Source organism: Heteronotia binoei, chromosome 21 (assembly GCF_032191835.1).
Source record: "Heteronotia binoei isolate CCM8104 ecotype False Entrance Well chromosome 21, APGP_CSIRO_Hbin_v1, whole genome shotgun sequence".
Lineage (NCBI taxonomy): Eukaryota > Metazoa > Chordata > Lepidosauria > Squamata > Gekkonidae > Heteronotia > Heteronotia binoei.
Window position 1 is genome coordinate 176,987,859 of NC_083243.1, and position 23,729 is coordinate 177,011,587.

General features: G+C 44.3%; 1 protein-coding gene and 1 non-coding gene across 2 annotated transcripts in view; one reads left to right on the forward strand and one right to left on the reverse strand.

Annotated features, from left to right (window-relative positions):
• Nucleotides 1-2,503: 2,503 nt before the first annotated feature.
• PLCD4 (phospholipase C delta 4) overlaps nt 2,504-23,729 on the reverse strand; it is a 66,435-nt gene continuing 45,209 nt past the window's right edge. The window contains exons 9-16 of the mRNA XM_060263294.1: nt 22,382-22,534; nt 20,990-21,163; nt 19,931-20,087; nt 15,174-15,290; nt 13,645-13,820; nt 10,974-11,109; nt 9,778-9,927; nt 2,504-2,657 (exon numbers count right to left, since the gene is read on the reverse strand). Of these exons, the coding sequence (XP_060119277.1) occupies nt 2,554-2,657; nt 9,778-9,927; nt 10,974-11,109; nt 13,645-13,820; nt 15,174-15,290; nt 19,931-20,087; nt 20,990-21,163; nt 22,382-22,534 (1,167 nt within the window). The 3' untranslated portion in view covers nt 2,504-2,553. The remainder of the gene's footprint in view (nt 2,658-9,777; nt 9,928-10,973; nt 11,110-13,644; nt 13,821-15,173; nt 15,291-19,930; nt 20,088-20,989; nt 21,164-22,381; nt 22,535-23,729) is intronic.
• TRNAQ-UUG (transfer RNA glutamine (anticodon UUG)) lies at nt 14,861-14,935 on the forward strand. Its single transcript has one exon. It is a non-coding gene; the product is annotated as a tRNA-Gln (tRNA).

Genomic DNA, 23,729 nt, shown 5'->3' on the forward strand with positions numbered 1-23,729 from the left:
TCAAGAGGGGGTTAGATAAAAATATAGACAAAGGTCCATCAGTGGCTATTAGCCACAGTGTGTGTATATATGTGTGTGTGTATATGTGTGTGTGTGTGTGTGTGTATATATATATATATATATATATATATATATATATATATAAATAAAAATTTTGGCCACTGTGTGATACAGAGTGTTGGACTGGATGGGCCATTGGCCTGATCCAACATGGCTTCTCTTATGTTCTTATGATATATTTGTATAATTTTGGTGATACTGATTTGTTTGAGGCTGATTTTTCATGGATACTTGCGTTTATCTCCAGTCCCCAACTGGGGATTGACAGCCCTAATTGGATCCAAGAGACAAGTACATGCTTTAACCAAGCAGGATAATTGTGGATGACTTTGCAGCATCTTTAATCATTACAGTGCTGTTTCCACATTGGTTCAATTTCAAGGGACTTAGAGCAATGTCCAGCAAGTTTAAGCTTAAAATGAAGAGCAACATTCAGAGTACCAAATGCCTCTTTTCCTCTTGTGACAAATAATCTAGCCTTTTGGTTTTCTGCTACCAGGGCTTTGCTGCTACCTTCCACAACTTCCTAAAGTAAATGCCCTCCATAAGACTGTCACCACCCTTGCTCCTGTGTGGTAAAGCTTAGCGCACACATCCTCTTTTGCTGCCTTTGACCATTCTGTAAACAATTGAAATAGGTCAGCAAGAGTTTTAAAGCATCTGGGTTCAAATGCTGTATAATTAGGCTACACCTGAAGAGTACAAATAGGGTTGCCAAGTCCAATTTAAGAAATATCTGGGGACTTTGGGGGTGGAGCCAGGAGACTTTGGGGATGGAGCCAAGATCAAGGCTGTGACAAGCAGAATTGAACTTCAAAGGGAGTTCTGGCCATCACATTTAAAGGGACGGCACACCTTTTCAATTCCTTCCTTCCATAGGAAATCATGAAGCATAGGGGCACCTTCTTTTGGGGCTCATAGAATTGGACCCCCTGGTCCAATCTTTTTGAAACTTGGGGGGTATTTTGGGGAGAGGCACTAGATGCTATACGGAAAATTTGGTGCCTCTAGCCCAAAAAACAGCCCCCCCCCAGATACCCGCGGATCAATTCTCCATGATTTTCTATGGGAATAAATCTCCATAAGGAATAATAGAGTTCCCAGCAGACATTTCCCTCCCCTCCCCCTACTTTCTGATGACCCGGAAGCAGGGGATCCCCTGCCCCCACCTGGGGATTGGCAACCCTAAGTACAAATCAGACTGTGAGGAAGCAGGCAAGGCTTGAACTGGTGTACACATTTAAATGGGTCAATGTGTACAGATCATCTTAAATGCTTCTGTGTAAACGAGAAACATTTAAGGAGACTTTATATCTTTGAAGAACACCAAGTAATTTAACTTTGGAAAGAATTCTTTCTATTTAGATGTATCTTAGCTGGGAAAAGAGAAATCCCTACCACAAGGCCAAAAAAGGCTTCCTCAGGCCTAGCCAGCAGTATGTAACTTTCTATATGAAAATCAAGTAAGTTGTGGGCAGCTGCTGGAGCTCCTTGGTCATCAGAGGTGTGACAAGAAAGGCAATCCCATAGGACAGAGAAGAAGGCTTTGCACATTTTCCATCCTGAAGGTAATCCTCAAAGGCACTCATAAGCACATCACTATATGTCCCATCACTTGACAATTTCCAGTCAAAAATGTGAACTGCTTTAAACTAGACTACCATCATTAGCAAATTCTTCAATGGCCTTTGATGAGTAGTGCCTTATTATGCATGCATGCTATCATTTGATCTCTCTACAAAACAATCATGCATTTGTGAACTCAGCTGCTACCTAGGAGCCAGGATAGGTCTGCGCATGGAACAAGGCTACAGAGAAATAGAAATCCTTTTGTCTTTTAGATAGCGGAGATAAATTTGCATGAGACAAAAAGCACAGATGCACGGGCTTATTAGTCTTGCTTTGGTTTGTGGAGGGACTCTTCTGCAGCAGTTGGAAACCCTTTGGCTCATCCACCAGGTATTGTTTATTGCGGCCAGGCACTTCCAGAAACAGTCTGATCGTTTGCTGGCTGGCTGCTCCTGCTTCAGTGATTTCAGCCAGACTAATCCAACTTCCATGGTGAAGCAGAACTCAGACAAAAAGAAGCCATGGTTTAGTGGGCAAAGTTGCTGACGGAAGCTTACTGGTACTGTCTGCCCAGCAACAAGTTTATTTCCAATATACAGCAGCCTAATTTGCCCTTAGTGCATAGGGGAGGTAGATTTAATAACTGAACAGTAGCAGTAAACAGACTTAGGTGGTATGTCTTCTCGAAGGATTTGATAATCTGTGCAAATCACAATGTTAAAAAAAAAATAGCAAAATTATACAAAAATATATTTTTAAAAATAAATAATATAGTAATGCAAAGTAGTGCCAGTCCAGTTTTCCCTAGAAACAGTAGAAGGCAGACAGAGTGCCATGGTGTCTTTCCATATGGTTCTTGTCCAGACTTCCCTCACCTATTGGTGGGAGAGGGCAGAGTTGCGTTCTGAGGAGTACCAGCGTGACCTAATCGATCTCAGTGGACAAGTCTGACATCTGGATATGAACAAAAAGGGATGCTGGTGGGATCCCTGTGCCATCCTTGGAAAGAAGGTGAATGTGGCGGTATCCTGTATGGAAGAGAGAAATGAACAACATATGAGCTTGTTTTATACCGAGTCAGACTAGTAGACCATCTAGCACAGTAAGGCTGATTTTGACTTGCAATAGTACTCTTAGGGTGCGGTCACACGTACCATCAGTGACGACACAGCTCCGTCTGGCTGACGGATTAAATGTGTTCGTTCAGACAGCCACATCTGGCAACCGAGCATCATCCGGGCTCATCCAGACTTGCTACACATGAATGGCACATTAATTTGACAGTACATAAAGTCCGGCCCTTTTTCAAAACAGCGGCACAACATCGGCTTTTTGTTGTTTGGACAGCTCACGCGCGATACTGCCTCTCACCTTTTTTTTTAAAAGAAAGCCCCAGCAGACATGCGCATTGCCAGATCATCCGGGAATCTGAGGTGATGCTTCTGCTTCTCCAATCAACACAGGATCAGAGAGTGGGGGGGGGGACGTTATCTCACTATTCAGAACAGGAAATTTTTTTTTTTTTCAATGTGGAAGATTTCAAGATATAATTGTCACTGCCAATTTCTAGGAAAATAATTCCTGGCAGTTCCGTGGTTTGGATCAGCAATGTTAATTCTGGAAACTTTCGCCCTTCCCCCCTGCCTCTGAAGAAAGTTTTGATTTCCCAGCTCCAAACAGTTGGGCGCATGTTCAATGGACCCCCTCCCCTCCCAGAAATCACCATCTGATTACGCATGCTCCAAGAAAGGAGCGTGATAGTATTGGATGTCTGATCGCGCACAACAGAATGAATCGCATTCTTGGATGCTCGTCCGAACTGCCCTGCATCGATTCAATATTCAGCAGTTCAGATTTGAGCGCTATACACCCGCTTTTAATGGTAGGTGTGACCGCACCCTTAGTATTCTGACTAGGATCTTTCTCACCCTGCTCCATGAGATGAGAAGTAAGTAAATAAAGTTATTCTGAGGCTACCACATGCAAATAATGAGCTCCATTACCCTCCACTATCATACAAGCAGAGGAAATATTTTTACTTCTTTCTGTAAATTGCTTCCTGCCTGTTGTACCCAGCCCCTTTTTGAACTTCCATAAATTGTATTCTTCTGCCCATTTCATGCATGTTTGTCTGAGCAGTTTGCGCAATTGGGGATAGGACCACAAAACTCTGCAGCTTGACCTGGGAACCACAGTAATGGACAGGATTAAATTTCAATAGTGTGCTGACAGTCTAGATACCAAGAAAAGGAATAAAAATGAGGATGGAATCACACAAAGGTTTTTCATTGCACAAGATGACTTTTAGCCATGCCGGTGACTCAGGGCGTTTTCGCACAGAGCTTAACCCCGGAGCGACGTCCCTCTTCACCACGCAGCGTCTGCACGGATTTCGCACCAACGGCGCCGCAGAACCAGGAAGAGCCGCGAAGTGCTGAGCCTTTTGCGTCGCAAATGTAAACCGCTAAAAACCAGTTTACGTTAGCGACGCAAAAGCCGTGGCTCTTCCTGGTTCTGCGGAGCAGTTGGTGCGAAATCCGCACAGACGCTGCGCGGTGAAGAGGGACGTCACTCCGGCGTTAAGCTTTGTGCGAAAACGCCCACAGACTGCAGGTTGTACAAAGGGACCGGTCTGCTTTGGAATCATGAGCAAAATGGAGTGCAGCAGCAGCTCACTGTACATACGTATGTTGTACTGCCAGAGTAATTAACACAGCAATGGTATGCAATCTAATTAAAGAGTAGATAAAGGCTTATTTAAAAACTAACATACTTGATAGGAAAGAAGAAAGATAGAGATTGATTCCTACCAATATCTCTAGCTGAGAAAGAGAGTAGACTGAGGTGTGGAACTTCCAAGAAGAGGAAATTGCTCTAAGAATAGCAATCTAGAGTCAGACAAGGAATGACACTTAACAAGAGAGAGAAGGTCTCTCCTCACTGTCCTATCTAATTATTTTCTTGCTGTCCCCTTCAGGGTCTTTTTCTCTTCTCTCCACCAGACATTGTTTTTTTCCAACACTCCTTCTCAAGGTCGAGAGTACAAAGTCCACAAGATTAATCGTCTTACATTTTCTTCTCATTTTTCTTGAGAAAGTGGCTTGATGAGCGTGTCTGCAATCATCTCATCTGTCGGACAGTAGTCCAACTCAACAAGCCCTTCTTTTTGTATGTTCCTTATTAGGTGATGCTTCACATCCATGTTTTTAGTTCTTGAGTTGATCTCTGCCTGTTGAAGTTTTATGCATCCTTGTTTGTCTTCAAGGAGTTGTACTGGTTTGGGTTCCTCTGTCCTAAAGTCTTGTATTAGTTGCAGTATCCATTACAGTTGTCTGCACACTTTTGCTGCAGATACATATCCAGCTTCATTTGAGGATACAGCTACAGTTTCTTGCTTCCTGCTGCTCCAGCTGACTCCTGTGCCATAGAATAAGTGTCCACTGATTGACTATCTGTAGTAGAGTATCTCCTGTCCAGTCTGCATCCACGTATCCCACTAGTCTGGGATTGTCACTTGTAGGCGACTTTAGTTTCAAATGTGCAGTAACATGCAGGGATTTTGCAAGTCTTTTGATAGCATTCCAGTTGAACATATGAACATATGAAGCTGCCTTATACTGAATCAGGCCCTTGGTCCATCAAAGTCAGTATTGTCTTCTCAGACTGGCAGCGGCTCTCCAGGGTCTCAAGCTGAGGTTTTTCACACCTATTTGCCTGGACCCTTTTTTGGAGATGCCAGGGATTGAACCTGGGACCTTCTGCTTCCCAAGCAGATGCTCTGCCACTGAGCCACCATCCCTCCCTTTTGCTTGGCGATTCCATCTTTCTACATAACATGCCCACAGTTCTTTTAATATTTGGACGCATCAATGTGCTTATGCACAGAAGTCTTCCAATTGCTTGTTGTCAGGCAGAAGTTCACTACCTCTTTGCTGGTTCAGATAGTTCATTTCCATAGGAGTGTTTGCTGGCTTAGCTCCTTTCATATTCATGTAGACCAAAAATTCTAGGATTTCCTGCTTCTGGTTGATTAAGACAGCTTCCATCTTCCTTTCATTCTATTTGAATTCCAACATAGTAGATGATGTTTCCTAATAGTTTCACTTCTACTTCTTGATTCATCACAGTCCTCCTTGTAATCATAACATAAAATCAGGTGAGGGGTGGTGGCTCAGTGGTAGAGCATCTGCTTGGTAAGCAGAAGGTCCCAGGTTCAATCCCCGGCATCTCCAACTAAAAGGGTCCAGGCAAATAGGTGTGAAAAACCTCAGCTTGAGACCCTGGAGAGCCGCTGCCAGTCTGAGTAGACAATACTGACTTTGATGGACCGAGGGTCTGATTCAGTATAAGGCAGCTTCATATGTTCATATGTTCTACAGGTCATCCACATAAGTTAGACTGTAAGTCCATTTGTTGTCTCTATATCTTGAGTATAGGCAACATTCTGCCTCGACTTGCTCAAATCCTTCCTTGGTTAGCATTTTGATAATATTTCTCATTCCAACATATTGCAGCCTGTTTCAGTTCATATATGGTCTTTTGCATCTCACACACAAGTTGCTTGACTTTGAACTGTTCAAATCCTGGTGTTTGTTCTAGGGAAACATGCTTTTATTTCTCCATGTAGAAAAGCCGTCTTTATGTCCAGATGCTAAGCATATTCCTTGCGGCTGCTATGTTCAAGAGCATACTTATTGAAGCATGTCTTTATCATAGTGTTCTCCATACTTTTGAAAGTATCCTTTAGCAACCAATCTGGTTTTGTATCTTTGTGTTTCCCTTCCTGCATGGTTTTAAAGACCCACTTGCATCCTACTGCCCTCTTCCCTGGAGACAGTGCTGTAAGTGTCCATGTTTGGTTCTTGATCAGAGATTCAATCTTCTCTTCTGCAGCTTTTCTCCATTTTTTGCTTCTTTTGCAAGCATTCTTGCTATGTATTCCCATGTGGAAGGCTGTGGAAGGCTGAGGTATAGCTTCTGCCTTTGCTAGATAAGAAAGTCTTCTAGGTGTGTTTGATCTGGTTGCCCGTCTGATGCTGCAGCCCCTTCTGGCTCTTTAGGTTCTGCAGGTGCGTCATGTGTGTTGTCCATAGTGCACTGTTTCTGTTTGCTGTGTTTCATTTTTCTCTGTTGGTGTAGATTCACTGATATCTACTTTCTCCATGTTGCTTGATTTCTCCTTTTCACCAGTGTAGACCACACTGAAGATCTTGACTGTTCCTGAGTAAAGGATTCTTTATAGCTGATAAAAATGCCTTATTTTGCTGTAAGATCTATCTTGGTCTGCTTTTCTTAAGTCATGTAAGCGTAGGCCTTTGATCCAGGCTGGGTTTATGCTCATACCAGTTCAAACGGTATACTACTTGCACCTTTAGTAAGAAATCTGTTTTGCAGATTTGCAAGTAAGGTAGCAGTGTTGATTTCTTCTCCCCAGTACTTTTCAGGTAGCTCTGCCTCAAGGAGCATACATCTGCACATTTCAGTGAGAGAGCAATTTTTCCTTTCTGCTACACCATTCTGCTCTGGAGTGTATGGGACTGTAAAGTGATGCTCTATTCCTTGTTCAGTCATGTCTCATGTATGTCCCTCCATTATCAGTGCAGACTGCTAGTGGCTTTCTTTGAACTTGTTATTGACCACTGCCACATATGCTATCCAGCACTTCACTTTTCTTTTTAATTAGGTAGGTCACAGTGTATCATGAGTAGTCATCAACAGAGGTTAGTGCATATTTATTCCCACTAGGGGTTTGAGTTTTCAGTGGTCCACAAATATCACTGTGTATCTACTCTAGGTGTTGCTGTGTTAGGCTTGTATCATTACTTTTTACAGCTAGGTCTCATCCCCTTTGCTCTCACACAGCACACACACTTCTTTATGGCAGCACACTTGCTCATTTGTATACCTTTAGTTCAATTCTGGCTTTCAAGTCGACTAATTTCATCAACATCCCTGTGTCCCAATCACCTATGCTGTAGCCTGGATCAATCTTTGTGTTTGCATTCCTTTGCACAGCTTGCTTTGTATGAATGAACCTCAAGAGTGTCCAAATCCTAATTCACAATTCAAATTGCAATTAATTTTTGTCTCTGTCTGATAAATCATCTCTTTCCAAAAGATGCTGTCATTCCTTGCTTTGCTGGTGCTCTTTCAGAGATAAGATTGTTCTCTAGCTTTGGGGAATAAAGACAGTTTGTAGTGAGAACCTCTTTGGGTTTCTCCATTTGGAAGCAAGACTTATTTTGTCTTGCTTTTGCTCATCTAATGTTTTAAAAAATGCTTTATCAGCACATACTTTGGCCATGGTCCTGGAATCAATAAACCATATATCATTTTTATGGCTCCTGGTGATCATATAAAACATTTATTTATTGGCTGCTGCTTGATCTGAACTTCTTTGCCTTTTCCTCCAGTTTGGTGTAGTGGTTAAGTGTGCGGACTCTTATCTGGGAGAACTGGGTTTGATTCCCCACTCCTCCACTTGCACCTGCTAGCATGGCCTTGGGTCAGCCATAGCTCTGGCAGAGGTTGTCCTTGAAAGGGCAGCTGCTGTGAGAGCCCTCTCCAGCCCCACCCACCTCACAGGGTGTCTGTTGTGGGGGAGGAAGGTAAAGGAGATTGTTAGCCGCTCTGAGCCTCTGTCCTTGAAAGGACAGCTGCTGTGAGAGCCCTCTCCAGCCCCACCCACCTCACAGGGTGTCTGTTGTGGGGGAGGAAGGTAAAGGAGATTGTGAGCCGCTCTGAGACTCTTCGGAGTGGAGGGTGGGATATAAATCCAATATCTTCTTCTTCTTCTTCTCTGGGAAAGGTTTTTCTTTGGTTAACAGTAGAACAGTGGCCTCATTCCCGTAGAGGTGACAAATTTTCTCTCCTTTGTTATTTAAAATTGAAAGCCATTTGGCTAGTCTCTGGTCTCCTTAATACTCAATCATATTCCTCCTCAAGCTGATTGATAACACTTTGGAGCAACAAGTCATTCTTAAACTCGATTTGAGACACTGTATTTTCATATGATTCTGTCAGGCTGATTAAAATTAATACAAACGTATTCTCATCTGCAATTTCTTTTCATGAACTTCTTAATTGCTCAGCTAATTCCAACATCTTGTCAAGATGCTGCCGAAGATTCCCACATTCCTGTATCCTCATGCTAAATAAGCATTTCTGAAGATAAAGCTGATTCTTTAAGAAGGATTTTACTTGCAGTCTTTTGAACTCAGCCCAAACAGGTTTCACAGTTGGCATCTTTGTCTGTTAAACCAATGATGATAGCACCTCTTGCCTGGTCATATTTGGTGTTCCATGCAGTCTGCAGGAGGTCACCACCTTTGTTCCTTTGTTTTCACCTGCTCATGCCAAAAGTCTTTAATCAGAGATGCTATTAATCCAGGCCACCATAATCCCTGTTGGCAGAGTAATTAACACAACAGTGCACAACCTGATTAAAGAGTAAATAAAGGTTTATGTGGGAACTAACATACTTGATAGGAAAGGGGAGAGACAGAGATAGCTACATCTCTAGCTGACTAACTACATCTGTAGCTTTTCCCTACCTCTCTAGCTGAGAGAGAGAGTAAACTGACGGCTGAAACTTCGGGAAAGGAGGAAATTTCCCGAAGAGTAGCAGTATAGAGACAGACAAGGAATGACACTTAACAGAAGAGAGAAGGTGATGCCTTCGCTATTCCAATTGTCTTCTTGCTGTTCTCTTTAGGGTCTTCTCTTCTTTGTACACCAGACACTGGGTGCTTTCACATGGTGGATTTGCAAGTGGATTTTGCTATTGCTACACAGTAAAAATCCAGTCGCAAAGCATGTTATTTAGTGCGTGCAAACACACCCATTGTCTTTTCCAGTACTTTGAGGAGGAGCAAGTTCTGTTGGCTTTCACTGTTGTATAGGGCAGCACTACTGTCACCCTGTGTGCTGCCACTCAATGTGGCCAAGAAACTACATTCTTTTTCTGCAGGATATAGCTTACATATACCTTCTCATCCTAAACGAGTAACATTCCCTTTTGATGCCCACTGTCTTTTTAATTGCTTATGCTCACAGAAACAAACAGATACTTAGTTAATGGTGGAACAGTCTCAAAAGGCAATGTTGTGCTAGCCTTATGTAGCCATGGTGCTGAAATGAGACACTCACCTGGTTTGACGCTAGTAAGAGGAATTGTATACTGCCCCACGAAGTCATTCCGTGATGCCTTGTCATAGTCCTCCACCACAAAGCGCAGAAGTGCCAGCTCTGGTACCCTCACTTGGAAGTGAAGAGTCTCACCCCATTGTGGGTTGAACCCTGTCCAGAGCGGGGGGAGGAAGTCTGGTATGAATGTGGCAATCTCAGTATTTCCTTGTGGCTTCCCACAAGCTTCTTTCATATACCTTCTTCCATAGTACCAGTTTTTGGACTAGGGTTGCCTGAAGAAAAATGTCCTGTCAACAGAGGCATAATAGGATTTTGTTTGCCAGGTAATGTTATTCACTTCCATTGTCATGAAAAGCTTCAGCTTCTCATTTCCATGCATTTAGCCTCTCTTAAAAGGGCCAGGACATTTTCCTCCAGGCAGTCTTACCTAACCTTTTCCCTCCAATTTCACTTTCCAAAGAACAAGAGGGGGAATTGTGGGAAAATGGCTGTCAATTTGTAACATCAATACTTGAATGTCTGTTTCCGGTGCAGGTACTTAAAACATGGATATGACTTTGCGCAGGAGTCATGGTGCTCTTGGCCCAAGGGTCACAGCCTAGAGCCGGCAGAAAGATTTCCTGGCAGACAGAGAGAGAAGGAGGAATATTTTCATTTAGAAAGCTTCTCCCTTGCTTCTCTTGTTTATTTGTACTTTATTATGCTTTTATTTCTTTTGCTGGGAGCCACTTTGGTTCTCCATTTGTGGAGAAAAGCAGTGTACAAATGAATACAGTTACATTTCCCTGGATTGTGGTCAAGGCTTGGCCCAGATGGGAATTTAAAAGAACGGGCATTTAATTGTCTTTTAATTGCTCCAGCCCGTTTACCCTGTGCTTATTCCTTGGCCTCCACTACTCTAATTCTTGCCAAAAGCCTGAATTCTACAAAATTAAAATACGGTACTAAGGTGAAAATCAAGCAAGTTTAATAAATACAAAAATTATATTTCCTTAATTTAATTTCATGGTAGAACTTACTTTTTCTCCATGTAGATTTTGGATGTCTGTGGCACAAATTAAACCAGGAATTTTATTCATCTGTTACGGACAAACAATGTTCAGTTGGCTCATGAACTGCCACATTTGTTAGGCCAACTGATAATCCCATCAACTGTCACTCAGCCTAGCTGTCATATATGGCAACTAATAGCTTACCATTGTTTTCTATGTATTTGGTCTCCCGCTTGGCACTATCAGCAGGGATTCCATGTATCTCTACCCGCACCAGTGGATCCACGATGGAACCTTCTTTGCTATTGGGCACTTTGGGGAGCTGTTGTCCACTGATCACCTGAAGAAGAAGTAGTTCATATGAGTATGAAAGAGCAAACAAAACCCCATGTGCAAGAGCTGAAATGCATCCACAACACTACATTTTTATATCCTGTGCAATACTCCCTCTAAGCTATGGAGTCTTGAGAGCAAAAATTCTACTTTGTGATTTACTGGCATTAAAGTTGTGAGCTACTGCATGTTAATTTGCTCTGGGGCCATTTTTTTCTGAGCTAAGACAAAAATGTGTGAGCCAGAGGCTAAAAAATTGAGCTACCTCACGCTAACTCAGCTTAGAGGGAACACTGATCTTGTGCCGTGGAAAATGGTGGCTTGAAGCAAAAAAGGATGGACATGAAAGCTCATACCCTGCCACATTTTTTAGTCCTTGCTACTGGATTCTTGTTCTTTTCTACTGTTACAACACAAAGGAAGTGAAAAATCACTACTTATTTGCCCAGCATTTGAAGCTCAATTTACCTAATTGCATTAGGGTTTGTAGAATCTTTCGGGCTCAAGTGCCGTGTTCTACTGGAGAAAGTTTTCTTTCCAGACGTTTCGTTCTCAGGAAGGAAAACGTCTGGAAGGAAAACTTTCTCCAGTAGAATACGGCACTTGAGCCCGAAAGATTCTACAAACCCTAATGATGTTACCAGCCATGAAAACCTGAAATCTTTGATACCTAATTGCACTTCACCCAACTGCAGTGGAGAAAGACGCTTGAGTATCTGAAATGAAATGGGCATGTGGAAGGGACAGAATCTCCATTCTGTTCATTTCAGTGGAAGGACTCCCACTACAAATCATGCACAATTTCTAAGCAAGGACATAGATAAAGTGTTGAAGCAAGGTTCCATGTAAGGGACTCAGTTTTCTGTCATGCATAGTCTATTGGTCTTTAACATGAATAATTAGTACTGCATAAATACTTAATTGCATTTTTATATTGTAATTCATCCTGAGCCCTAGAAATAAAGTAGACAAAAATGGTTTTAAAAAAACCAGGAAGGGGCCAGCGTTTACTGGTAGAGGGGGATGGGACGGTGGCTCAGTGGTAGAGCATCTGCTTGGGAAGCAGAAGGTCCCAGGTTCAATCCCTGGCATCTCCAAAAAAGGGTCCAGGCAAATAGGTGTGAAAAACCTCAGCTTGAGACCCTGGAGGGCCGCTGCCAGTCTGAGAGGACAATACTGACTTTGATGGACCAAGGGTCTGATTCAGTATAAGGCAGCTTCATATGTTCATATGTTCACACATGGATGCTTCCAGTTCAGCAAGTGCAGTTTATGATATTTTAAAGTGGTGTACAACCTAATAAAATAATGTGAATATTATTAAGAATAAAATTAGTAAAAATAATCCACAGCAATTCAATAAAATAAAATTCAGTAAACAGCAGGGTATATAACAAAAGTAAGTATCAAGAAACCAACAATGAAATGCTAGTTTATATACCGGGTCCAGTACAAAGTGTTGGTCATCACCTTTAAAGCCTTATATGGCCGAGGACCCGCCTACCTGAGGGACCGTCTTTCCCCATATGAACCCCAGAGAGCACTGAGGTCAACCAGGAAAAATCTAATGACTATCCCTGGGCCGAAAGAGATCAAATTACAGAACACCAGAGCACGGGCCTTTTCAACCGCGGCCCCTGCCCTATGGAACCAGCTCCCTGAGGAGGTGCGGGCCCTGCGGAACCTTGACCAGTTCCGCAGGGCCTGCAAGACTACCCTCTTTAAACTTGCATATTCGGACTGCTGAAGAAGGCTGTTAATTAAGGATCTTATTCTAATTAAAGAGCCCGCCTGGCGGGGAGGGCGGGATATAAAAATAAAATATTATTATTATTATTATTATTATACCGCTGTGTAAACTGTATAGAATGTATAAACTGACAGAACTAGCGTCAAACACCATCGGCACTGTCAGACCAAGCTATTTTAATTGCATTGACTGGTTTTTAATGTTGTTAAACGTAAAGTTTTATATTGTTAAATTTAAAGGTTTTATTTATTATTGTATGTTTTATGAAATGCTGTTAGCCGCCCTGAGCCTGCCTAGGTGGGGAGGGCGGGATACAAATAAAATTTATTATTATTATATTATTATAGTTATAAAGGATAATTGTGGTAGAAAGTGCCGTCAAGTCAGAGTGAACTTATGGCAACCCTGTGGAGTTTTTGAGGCTTTTGGAGATGGTTTAGCCATTGGCTGCCTCTGTGTCACAACTCTGGTACTCCTTGGAGGTCTCCCCATCCAAATACTAGCCAGGGTCAACCCTGCTTAGCTCCCAAGATTTGATGAGATCAAGCCATCCTAAGCTATCCAGGTCAGGTCAGGATAATTGAGATGGGTTAAAAATTACTGGCATTTTCAGTATAATGGGCTCAGAGAGAGAGAGAGAGAGAGAGAGATCTCAGTGATTGGGCAACTTGGGCAACACTAAGCTAAAGGAATCAGTGATCTAATATAATGAAGCTTCAACATTTCAGAAAGTCATTCTTTGAACTCCCCAAGGTATGGTTAGAAAAAGCACAAGTGACCGGTTCATATTACCTGAATGGCTAAGCTCAGAACACTGTCACCCCTACTTCGGGGGTTTTCAGGGCTGAAGGCTGTCTCTGTACCCCTCATGAACCTTGGTTTCAACACATAGCCACAGTGGCCATTTTGACTGAACAGCCCATCATACAAATCCATCTCTGTACCAGCTGTCTGAAAATTCAAGGCCACTGAAAAAGGAGAAACAGGAATGTCTTTCAGACTGGAAACAATGGAGACAGAGATAAGAACAGAGATGCCGCTAGCCCTTCCATGCGAGGCCCAAACTACTCATTATAGGGAAACGTGTGACCATTGCAAACTCATATCTCTCAGGGTTGCCAACCTCCAGGTGGTGGCTGGAGATCCCTTGCTATTACAGCTGATCTTCAGGCAACATATATCAGTTCACCTGGAGAAAATGGCCACTTTGAAAGGTAGACTCCATGGCATTGTATCCCATTGAAGTCCTTCCCTTCCCCAAACCCTGTCCTATGTCTCCACCTCCAAAATCTCCAAGTATTTCCCAAACTGGACCTGGCAACCCTCCATAGTAACATGCAGCTAAAAAGAAATACAAGCATACATATACACACACAGATGTCACTGCATCAGCATTTCCCTATTCCCCATGCCATTTCACTGGTTGCTTCTTAAACCCATAGCCCAAACCCTAGCCCATTGGGGAGGGATGGTGGCTCAGTGGTAGAGCATCTGCTTGGGAAGCAGAAGGTCCCAGGTTCAATCCCTGGCATCTCCAAAAAAGGGTCCAGGCAAATAGGTGTGAAAAACCTCAGCTTGAGACCCTGGAGAGCCTCTGCCAGTCTGAGAAGACAATACTGACTTTGATGGACCAAGAGTCTGATTCAGTATAAGGCAGCTTCATATGTTCAACCCTGATTTCCATCATCCTGTGACACTGTTTGAATGCCGGTTTTATTTGTAAATCTGCGTGCAGCAAACTCAGCCATTTTGAAAGGGGAAACTTAACTTCTTCCGCAACTTTGGCCAGCCCAGGTTTTAGTTAGGGGAATGATAAAACGTAACCTGGCAATACTAACCAATCCCCTGAAGTTGGAGTTGGAGATGTAAGTTGGCAGTGCTCATGTGTAGTCAGTTGAGGATGACTGGAATCGTTGATATTTCCCCCAGTTTAGCATTAAGAGTCCTCCCACCAGAGATGCCCCACAAAAGGTCTGAGCAGGCCAAGTGAATTGCAGGATAGGACTTTGGAGGGATGGTGGCTCAGTGAAAGAGCATCTGCTTTTGAAGCAGAAGGTCCCAGGTTCAATCCCTGGCATCTCCAAAAAAGGGTCCAGGCAAATAGGTGTGAAAAGCCTCAGCTTGAGACCCTGGAGAGCCGCTGCCAGTCTGAGAAGACAATACTGACTTTGATGGACCAAGGGTCTGATTCAGTATAAGGCAGCTTCATATGTTCATATGTTCTGCTGTACAGGAGTTTGACAAAGTGACAAAGGGGCTTAATAAAAGTCGAGAATGACTTTTGTTCTTTAATCTCCCTGGCGTTTGCACCTCATGCATACCCATTTGGCACCCCACATTCCACATGTCCTGGGGGTTATAATTGGAGGAGTCGGCTCGGATTCCGCTGGGATAGATCCGTGTCAGCTGCCAGGCGTTATGGCGGACAAAGTCGTTCCCTGCAGGAAGCACAGCAACGGTTAGGAAACGGGGAGTGTCCTATGCAGTGAACTAGGTGGGAAGGCATTTAGGCTGGGACTCAAGAGGACTTTACATTAGAACTGTCGTTCAGGATTTTCCCAACAAAGGCCTAACCCCAAACCAAATTAAGATGAATAAAATGTCAATCCCCAGAGTGACCTGAATAAGAGAGATCACTTCTTCCTTACAGAGTAGGGTTTCCAGCTCTGGGTTGGGAATTTGGGAGGAAGTGCCTAGGGAGATGGGTGACCTCAGCACGGTATAATGCCACAGAGACCACTCACCCTTGAGGAATTGGTCTATTTAGTCTGAAGACCAGTTGTAATTCCAGGAGATCTCCAGGCCCCACCTGGAGGTTACAACAGTGGGAGATTCATGGGAAACAGGGTGTGAACAATGACAACACAACCGTTAATGGAATTAACTAACGAATTTTTTCTTTCTTTATACCAAAAATTATAACTTTTTCACAGAATATAATTACATAACGAAAATCCCCTTCAGAGTGACCACCATGACAGTTCAAAAATTCCACACCAATGATAAAGGCAAATGGACTACTCTAGAGTAATCAGAGTCTTTGTTTGCACTCATAACTTCCAGAGGAGACAAATGGATCACTCTCGAGTATGCGAAGTTAAAATGTATTGGGTTCGAAGCCTGAGGACACCAGGAGATAGTGAATTCAGCTCTTTAATAAGTGATTCCGCATAGTAAGGTAAAAACAGAACTGGCTAGCAGGGCTAGCAGATCCGGCCCAATTGGCACACTATCGGCCGGTCTCAAATTTGCCCTTTTTGGGCAAACTTATTGAGAGGGCAGTGGCGATGCAGCTACAGACTTTCCTGGAGGATGCTTCCGTCCTTGACCCATTTCAGTCCGGCTTTCGCCCGGGACATGGGACGGAGACGGTGCTGGTCGCCCTAGTAGATGACCTTCAACGGCATCTGGATCGGGGCGGCTCGGCGGTGCTGATGCTGTTAGACCTGTCGGCAGCGTTCAACACGGTCGACCATCAGCTACTGAAGGGCCGCCTCGCCGACGCAGGGATTCAGGGGTTGGCCTTACAGTGGCTCTCCTCTTTCCTGGAAGGTCGGGGACAAAGGGTCGCAGTTGGGGGGGAGCTGTCCCAGAGGTGCACACTCGACTGTGGTGTACCCCAAGGGGCGGTCCTCTCCCCGATGTTATTTAACATCTATATGCGGCCTCTTGCCCAGATTGCCCGAAGGCACGGGCTAGGGTGTCACCAGTACGCTGATGACACCCAGCTCTACCTACTGATGGACGGCCAGCCGACCTGCGCCCCAGAAAATCTAGATCAGGCATTACATGCCATGGCTGAGTGGCTCAGGCTGAGCGGGCTGAAGCTTAATCCTGCGAAGACAGAGGTCCTTTGCTTGGGCCGCCGCGGCCCGGGAGGGGGAATCCCCCTACCAGCCTTTGACAGTGTGCCGCTGGTAGCGGCGGACAGGGTCAGGAGCTTGGGGGTGCTATTGGAGCCATCCTTAAAGATGGAGGCTCAGATAGCAGCCGCTGCCAAGTCCGCGTTTTTTCACCTTAGGCGGGCAAGGCAGTTGGCCCCCTTCCTGGAGCGCGACGACCTAGCAACAGTGATCCATGCTACGGTCACCTCGAGGTTGGACTACTGTAATGCCCTCTACATGGGGCTGCCCCTGTCACGAACTCGGAAATTGCAGCTGGTGCAGAATGCCACGGCCCGGCTGTTACTGGGTCTCCCAAAGTGGGGACACATTCGGCCAGGTCTTCGGACCCTGCACTGGCTTCCAGTGATATACCGAGTCCGGTACAAGGTGCTGGTTATCACCTTTAAAGCCCTATATGGCTTGGGACCTGTCTACCTGAAGGACCGTCTTTCCCCGCATGTTCCCCAGAGAGTACTGAGGTCGGGAACACAAAATCTCCTTACTGTCCCTGGGCCGAAAGAAGCCCGCTTGAAATCCACCAGAGAAAGGGCTTTCTCTGTTATGGCCCCTACATGGTGGAATCAGCTGCCGGAAGAGGTGAGGGCCCTGCAGGACCTTGTTCAGTTCCGCAGGGCCTGTAAGACAACCCTCTTCTGGCTAGCCTATACCTAGCTTGAGAACTCAATGCAACTTGCCAGATTTCTTTTATATATATTTTGAATATTTATTAATATTTATGGTTTTATCTGTTTTATCTGTTTATTCCCTTATAAGTTTAAATATTGCTTAATTTTATGCTGGATCTATTGTTGGAAGCCGCCCTGAGCCACCCGTGGGAAGGTCGGGATATAAATTCTAAATAAATAAATTAACTCCACCCAAAAACCCATTAAACACAACTATTGGTTAACAGCTGGCCCAACAATCCATGATAGGCCACCTTCTTGCATCCTGGTGGCTATTGTTCTGGGGTCTCAAGCTCAGCCAAGTCTCTGCTGGCCCTAAGGCCAAACTCCAGTCCCAATACATAACACTCCTGATGAGGTAGCGACCCAGAAACTCTTGGAACTCCTCTGAAGTGAAGGCTGTTCCATTGTCTGTGACCATCGTGTCTGGGATGCCGTGTGTGCAGAAAATCCTATGGAGTGCTCGGATTGCCGCTCAAGAGGAGGTGGAAGTGACTGGGACTACCTCCAACCACTTGGTGTATGAGTCTACCAAAATAAAGAATATTTGCTCCTGGAAGGGGCCTGCAAAGTCCAAGTGCAACCAAGACCATGGGTTGCGGGTGGACTCCCAGTGTTGCACAGGGGCGTGGGGAGGTTCTGGCCAGGTTTCCTGGCAGACCTGGCATCGCTTGACTCAGACCTCAATCTCACTGTCTATCCGTGGCCACCACACATACCTCCAGGTGAGCGCTTTCATTTTAACAATGCCCAGGTGAGTCTCGTGCAGGGCTTCCAAACTTGTTGGCGCAGGGCAAAGGGAACCACCACCTGGCTGCCCCAGAGCAGGCATCCCTTGTGTGAAGAGAGTTCATCCCGGTGTGAGGAAAAAGCCATAAATTCTTGGGCAGGTAACGGCAAGTGACTGAGGGCGTTGGCATGCTCCATTGCTTTTCCAGGCCTGTGCTGCAGGAGTATTGGTAGCCTGCGAGAAAGATAGACCAGTGTAGGACCCGGGGCGAGAGCATCTGGGGGGTTTGCTGGTCAGGAGTGAGTAGACCCAACAAGGGCTTGTGGTCCGTGGCAATGGTGTACGGTCACCCGTAAAGGTAGTTGTGGAACTTTTTTACTCCCGCAATGATGGCCAGTACCTCTTTGTCAATTTGTGCATAGTTACGTTCAGCCAAATTAAGAGTGCGGGAGTAATAAGCCACTGGTACCTCCCTGCCGTCTGGGAGGTGATGGCGGAGGACCGCCCCCACGCCATACGGGGATGCGTCACAGACAAGGACTACTGACAAGGATTCATCAAACTGTGCCAGAATCTTGTTGGTCAGCAGTTCTTTGACGGCCCGGAATGCGGAGGCTTGCTTTTTACCCCAGACCCATGGAGCATTCTTGTCGAGAAGATGGTGCAGGGGTTCCGCAAACGTGGCTTTGAGGGGCAGGAATGAATGATAAAAGTTCAGGAGCCTCAAAAATGCTTGTAGCTCCTGTTTGGATTTGGGTTCCGAGGCATTGACTATGGCGCTGATTTTGCTGGAAGCTGGATGGATGCCCTCTTTGTCGACTAAGAATCCCAGAAACTCGACCTGCAAAACTCCCAGGAAACACTTTTCCCGCTTCACTTTTAGCCCAGCCGAGTCAAAACGTTGTAGGGCGGCGCAGAGACGGTTGATGAAGTCCTCTTCCGTTGGGGTGGTGATCAGAACATCATCAAAGAAGGGCTGGACCCCAGGGATACCTTTTAAGAGCGAGTCCATTAAGTTTTGGAAGATCTTTGGGGCCACACTGCTGGTCTCTGCTGGCCCTAAGGCCAAACTCCAATCCTAATACATAACAGAAGTCTTTTTTGCATTCACAGTTTCCAGACAACACAGTTCATATACAGGTTTTTTTCTGTATGGAGTTAAAGTACTCATGCGAAGATTAAATGGTTATTCTCATAATTTTTGTTGGACGCTTTATCTACCTGTGGCAGAGCCTGCCGGCTACAATAGAAAAAAGTACAATGAGAGAGGTCACTCTGTAAGACTAACAACACGTAGATTCCAGTAGAGTCAATGTATGCAGTCATGTTCCAATGTCATCAAATCCCATGAAAAAAAATATGTGAGCGACAGAACAGCCTGCTTCTGGTCCCTTCCTTGGACTGTAATATCCACACTTTGAAGGGGATTTTTGTATGTAATTGTATTCTGTGAAAATTCTATGGGAAAAGTTATAATTTTTGGTGTAAAGAAAGAAAACATTGGTTAGTTAATTCCGTTCATGGTTGTGTTATCATTGTTTACATCCACCAGGAGGTTGGTAACTGTACTACAGAGAGCATCAAGAAAATAAGTGACCGAAAAGGTTGTAGTGTTCACTGTCCGTGAAGAGAAAGAAACTGCAAGTTCTTTTCCACAAGCGCTGCTCTGCCCATGCTAATGGACCTACCTCTTGATCTCTGGGGGAATTTCATATGCCCAGCAGTGCCTACCCCATATTTCTTGCCTGCCAACTGTTCCTCTTTCTCAAGTTTCTCACCAGCCTCTCGGATGAGTTTGCGGGCCTTGGATTCTGTGAAGGATGACATCTCGTAGGGCTTGTAGTGGGTACGGGAATACTGGAAGCTAGAAAAGGGCACACTCTTGCAGTAGATAATACAATCTGAAAGCTCCTCAGAGAGGGACTGCTTGGATTTCTGTAAAGAATGTGATCTGTAAGTTATCTGTACATGTGCAGAGTCAAAGAAGAGAAGGAAGAAGGATACACTTATTATGGTGGGAGACTGGGAATGCTCTGAGATTGCTGGCTTACAGATCCCCTGATGAAACTTTGTGTGAAATATTTAGGGATCTTCGAGTGATACCAGGGCTTTTTTGTAGCAGGAACTCCTTTGCATATTAGGCTACACCCCCTTGATGTAGCTGGTCCTCCAAGAGCTTACAGGGCTCTCAGTACAGGGCCTACTGTAAGCTCTTGGAGGATTGGCTACATCAGGGGGGTGTAGCCGAACATGCAAAGGAGTTCCTGCTACAAAAAAAGAAGCCTTGAGTGATACATAATAAAATGCCTTTTCCCACTGCACTATTTTTTCCTCCTTCTTTGATTCATTCGTGCATCCCTCTTTTTTGCACTTCCATGTGTATGCACAAATGGAAGTAACTCCCACATGGGGTTATCCTCTCCTTTTTTTCCTGGCAAGGTTCTCTAGCGTTAACTGGCACATGGCTAATGAAAATTCAAAAAGGGAATTTTTCCTGGCTCAGATATATTGCATCTGTTGAATTTCTGTCTTTAAGGTAGCTGGTGATTTAGAGTGGTATTCCAATCAAATAAAATAAAACTGGCTCAAGATAGGTAACAGGAAAGACGCAACTTTTAGTTTCCTAGACAGAATTGGTGACTCCAAATACTTTAAATATTGTATATACTGGGTTATGAGCAAGTTTGTTCTGTCTTCACAAATGGGTTTTGGTGACCTCAGGAGAATCATCAGAGGTCATCCTTTACTTTAAACTACCATGTAGGTAGGAGTCTTCAGCGGCTATTCCTCAATTGGCATTATCTAGAAAAAGTCATCTGCCCAGGATATTCACATACCTTCTCTTTCTTTTTGGCTTCATTGCGCATTGTTTCCTCCTCTGCCTCTTCCTCCTCCTCCTCCTCCTCCTCCTCAGAATCCTCTCCTTCAGGAACCAGATTTGGCTGCCCGTTGAGAGAATCTTCCAGGCATCCAATCTTTTTCCCCTTCAGAATAATCTTGCCTCTCAGTTCCTGTGTAAGGACACAGAGCCAGTAGAAAGGCAGAAATTTTCAGCATGGGGAGATTTCCTTCTTTCCAACAACTCTGTCTCAGTCCAGCAGCCATTTTCTGGTGTGTTTGCCAGCAAAGCTACAACAGCCATGTCAATCCCTCTTCTGCTTCTAGCAAACATCCTTCTGAATCAGCATGCCTGATGCATTGAAACTAGATTGTCACTGTTCTAATGCCCCTATACAGATCTGTAGTATATCCGCATTTGGAATACTTTGTTCAGTTCTGGTTACTGTACCTCAAAAAGAATACTGCAGAATGGGAAAGAGGCAGAAAGGGGCAATTAAGATGACTAAGAGGTTGGAGCACCTACCTATGAGGAAAGTGTAAAGACAGTGGGACTTTCAAGATTAGAAACTGGGACTTTCAAGTTTAGAAAAAAAGATGACTAAGGGAGACATGGTAGAGATTTATAATATAATGCATTGTACATAGAGAATGGATAGGTTCAGAACAGATAAACGGAAAAAAAATTATTCAATTACTGATTAAAATATGGAATTCACTGCCAGAGAATGTAGAGATGGCTATAAGCACATATGGCTTTAAAAGGGGAATTAGATTCATGGAATGATCTGGAATGGTCTATCATTGGCTACTAGCCGTGGTGACTAAAGGAGCCTTCACATTTAGAGGCAGTATACATCTGAATACCAATGCCAGGAGGAAACACTGGGAAAGGCCTTTGTCTCTACGCCCTATTGTTGACCCTTCACTGCAGGACAACTGGTTGGGCACTGTGTGAGATAGGATGCTAAAGTAAGTGGACCACTGGTCTGAGCCAGGAGGGCTCTTCTTAAGTTTATATGTTCTCCATCTTTCACAACAAATTTATTTACCAAACTCCTTAGCTGCTGCCAATACATCTCTCTTCTGCCTTGACATCTCCAATGTAAACCAGTCCTTCCATTTTCTTCATTGTCTCCCTGAAGTTTTTATCAAACATTCACAGAACACAAAAAACTACTTTTGGACCTACCCTAATTTTTTTTTTACGGGTCTTAACCCTAGCTCCCCTCATTTTCCTTATCTTCTACAACTACCATTATTAAAGGTTCAGGCTGATCAAGGACATCAGGGAATACAAAAGCTGTTGAGTTGGGTCTGTCTCCTGTAATTGTGATTTGGCTACCTAAGCTTAGTCTGAGATAAATCCATAAACCACACTATATCTCTACCGCAGGTGAGGGCAGCTGCACAGGGACTCGTCCATCAATGGTGGTGATGAGGAGATGCACTCCCAGAATGCTTTTCAGCTGCTGTACCATAACTTCCTGCTGCTCTATGCTGCAGTGGTTCTCGATGGAGAGGATGATGGGGTAATCAGAAACCTGCAAGACAAAGCCCACAAGATGATTGAAGCAATGATGGTCCAAGAGGTGAACACAGAGTATAGGGACAGAAAGAAGGGAAAGACAATGCTGCAAAGGCCACTGAGAACTGTAGAACATTCCAGAAGTACTGTAAGTTGCTCTTACATCCATGATATATTGATGTGGAAGAGATAATGGGGGAGGGAATTGAGCCATTGCTAGGATGTGTCAAATCATAGTATCACTGCCAGTGGGAACAAAGGAAGATGGGAAGATGGAATGGGGTAGATCCTGTGATCTGTCAGCAGCAGGAAGTACTCTCAGATGTTTACTGTATTTCCCCCTTCCCCAAGAGCTATTTCCAACCCCAGAAAAGCATATTTTCTGGATTGCAGAAACCTAGCGATCAATAGCCACATGGACGTGGGACTGCAATGTGGAGAGGGAATAAATGGTCCCTTTTGCTTTTTCTGTCAGGGCAGTACCACAGGAGAGAGGAAATGATTTCACTCCCTTCCCCATTTCCACTGCAGCCTCACAACCCACACACAGTCCTGTGACTCCATTAAATGGCTGCAGGTGGGGTGGGAGAGCAGCAATGATATGCTATTCTTGTGTGTATGGATCACAGGATCCAACTAATTGTTGTGTCCCTAAGCTCAGCTACAGCTGAAGATGTGATTGCTGGGCAAATGGAAATATACTGGGGCAGTGCTAATGTATTACTTAGCTATAGTTAAAGGGTATGTAGGAGGGCTTGGGAAAATGTCTTAATCTTTAATTTAAGAAGTCCACTAATGTTATATGAATATGTGCACTAGCTGCTGTGGCTTCAAATATGACTGTGTCCTCTGCTGTATAGTGGTTAGAGTGTTGGGCTGTGAACTGAGAGACCTGGGTTCAAGTTCCCCCCTCCCCAGTGACCTTAGGTTCTGTTACCTCATATGACTGAGGTAAGGGTAGGGTTGTCAGCTCTGTGTTGGGAAATACATAGAAATTTTGGAGGTGGAGCCTGAGGAGGGTATGACAAAGGGCAACCAAGATGATTAGGAGTTTGGAGCACTTTCCCTATGAGGAAAGGCTGAAGAGTTATCCGGGATTTTTCAGTTTAGAAAAGAGATGACTAAGGTGGCATATGATATAGGTTTATAAAATTATGTATGGGGCGAAGAGGGCTGACAAAGAGAAATTTTTCTTCCCCTTTCAAAATACT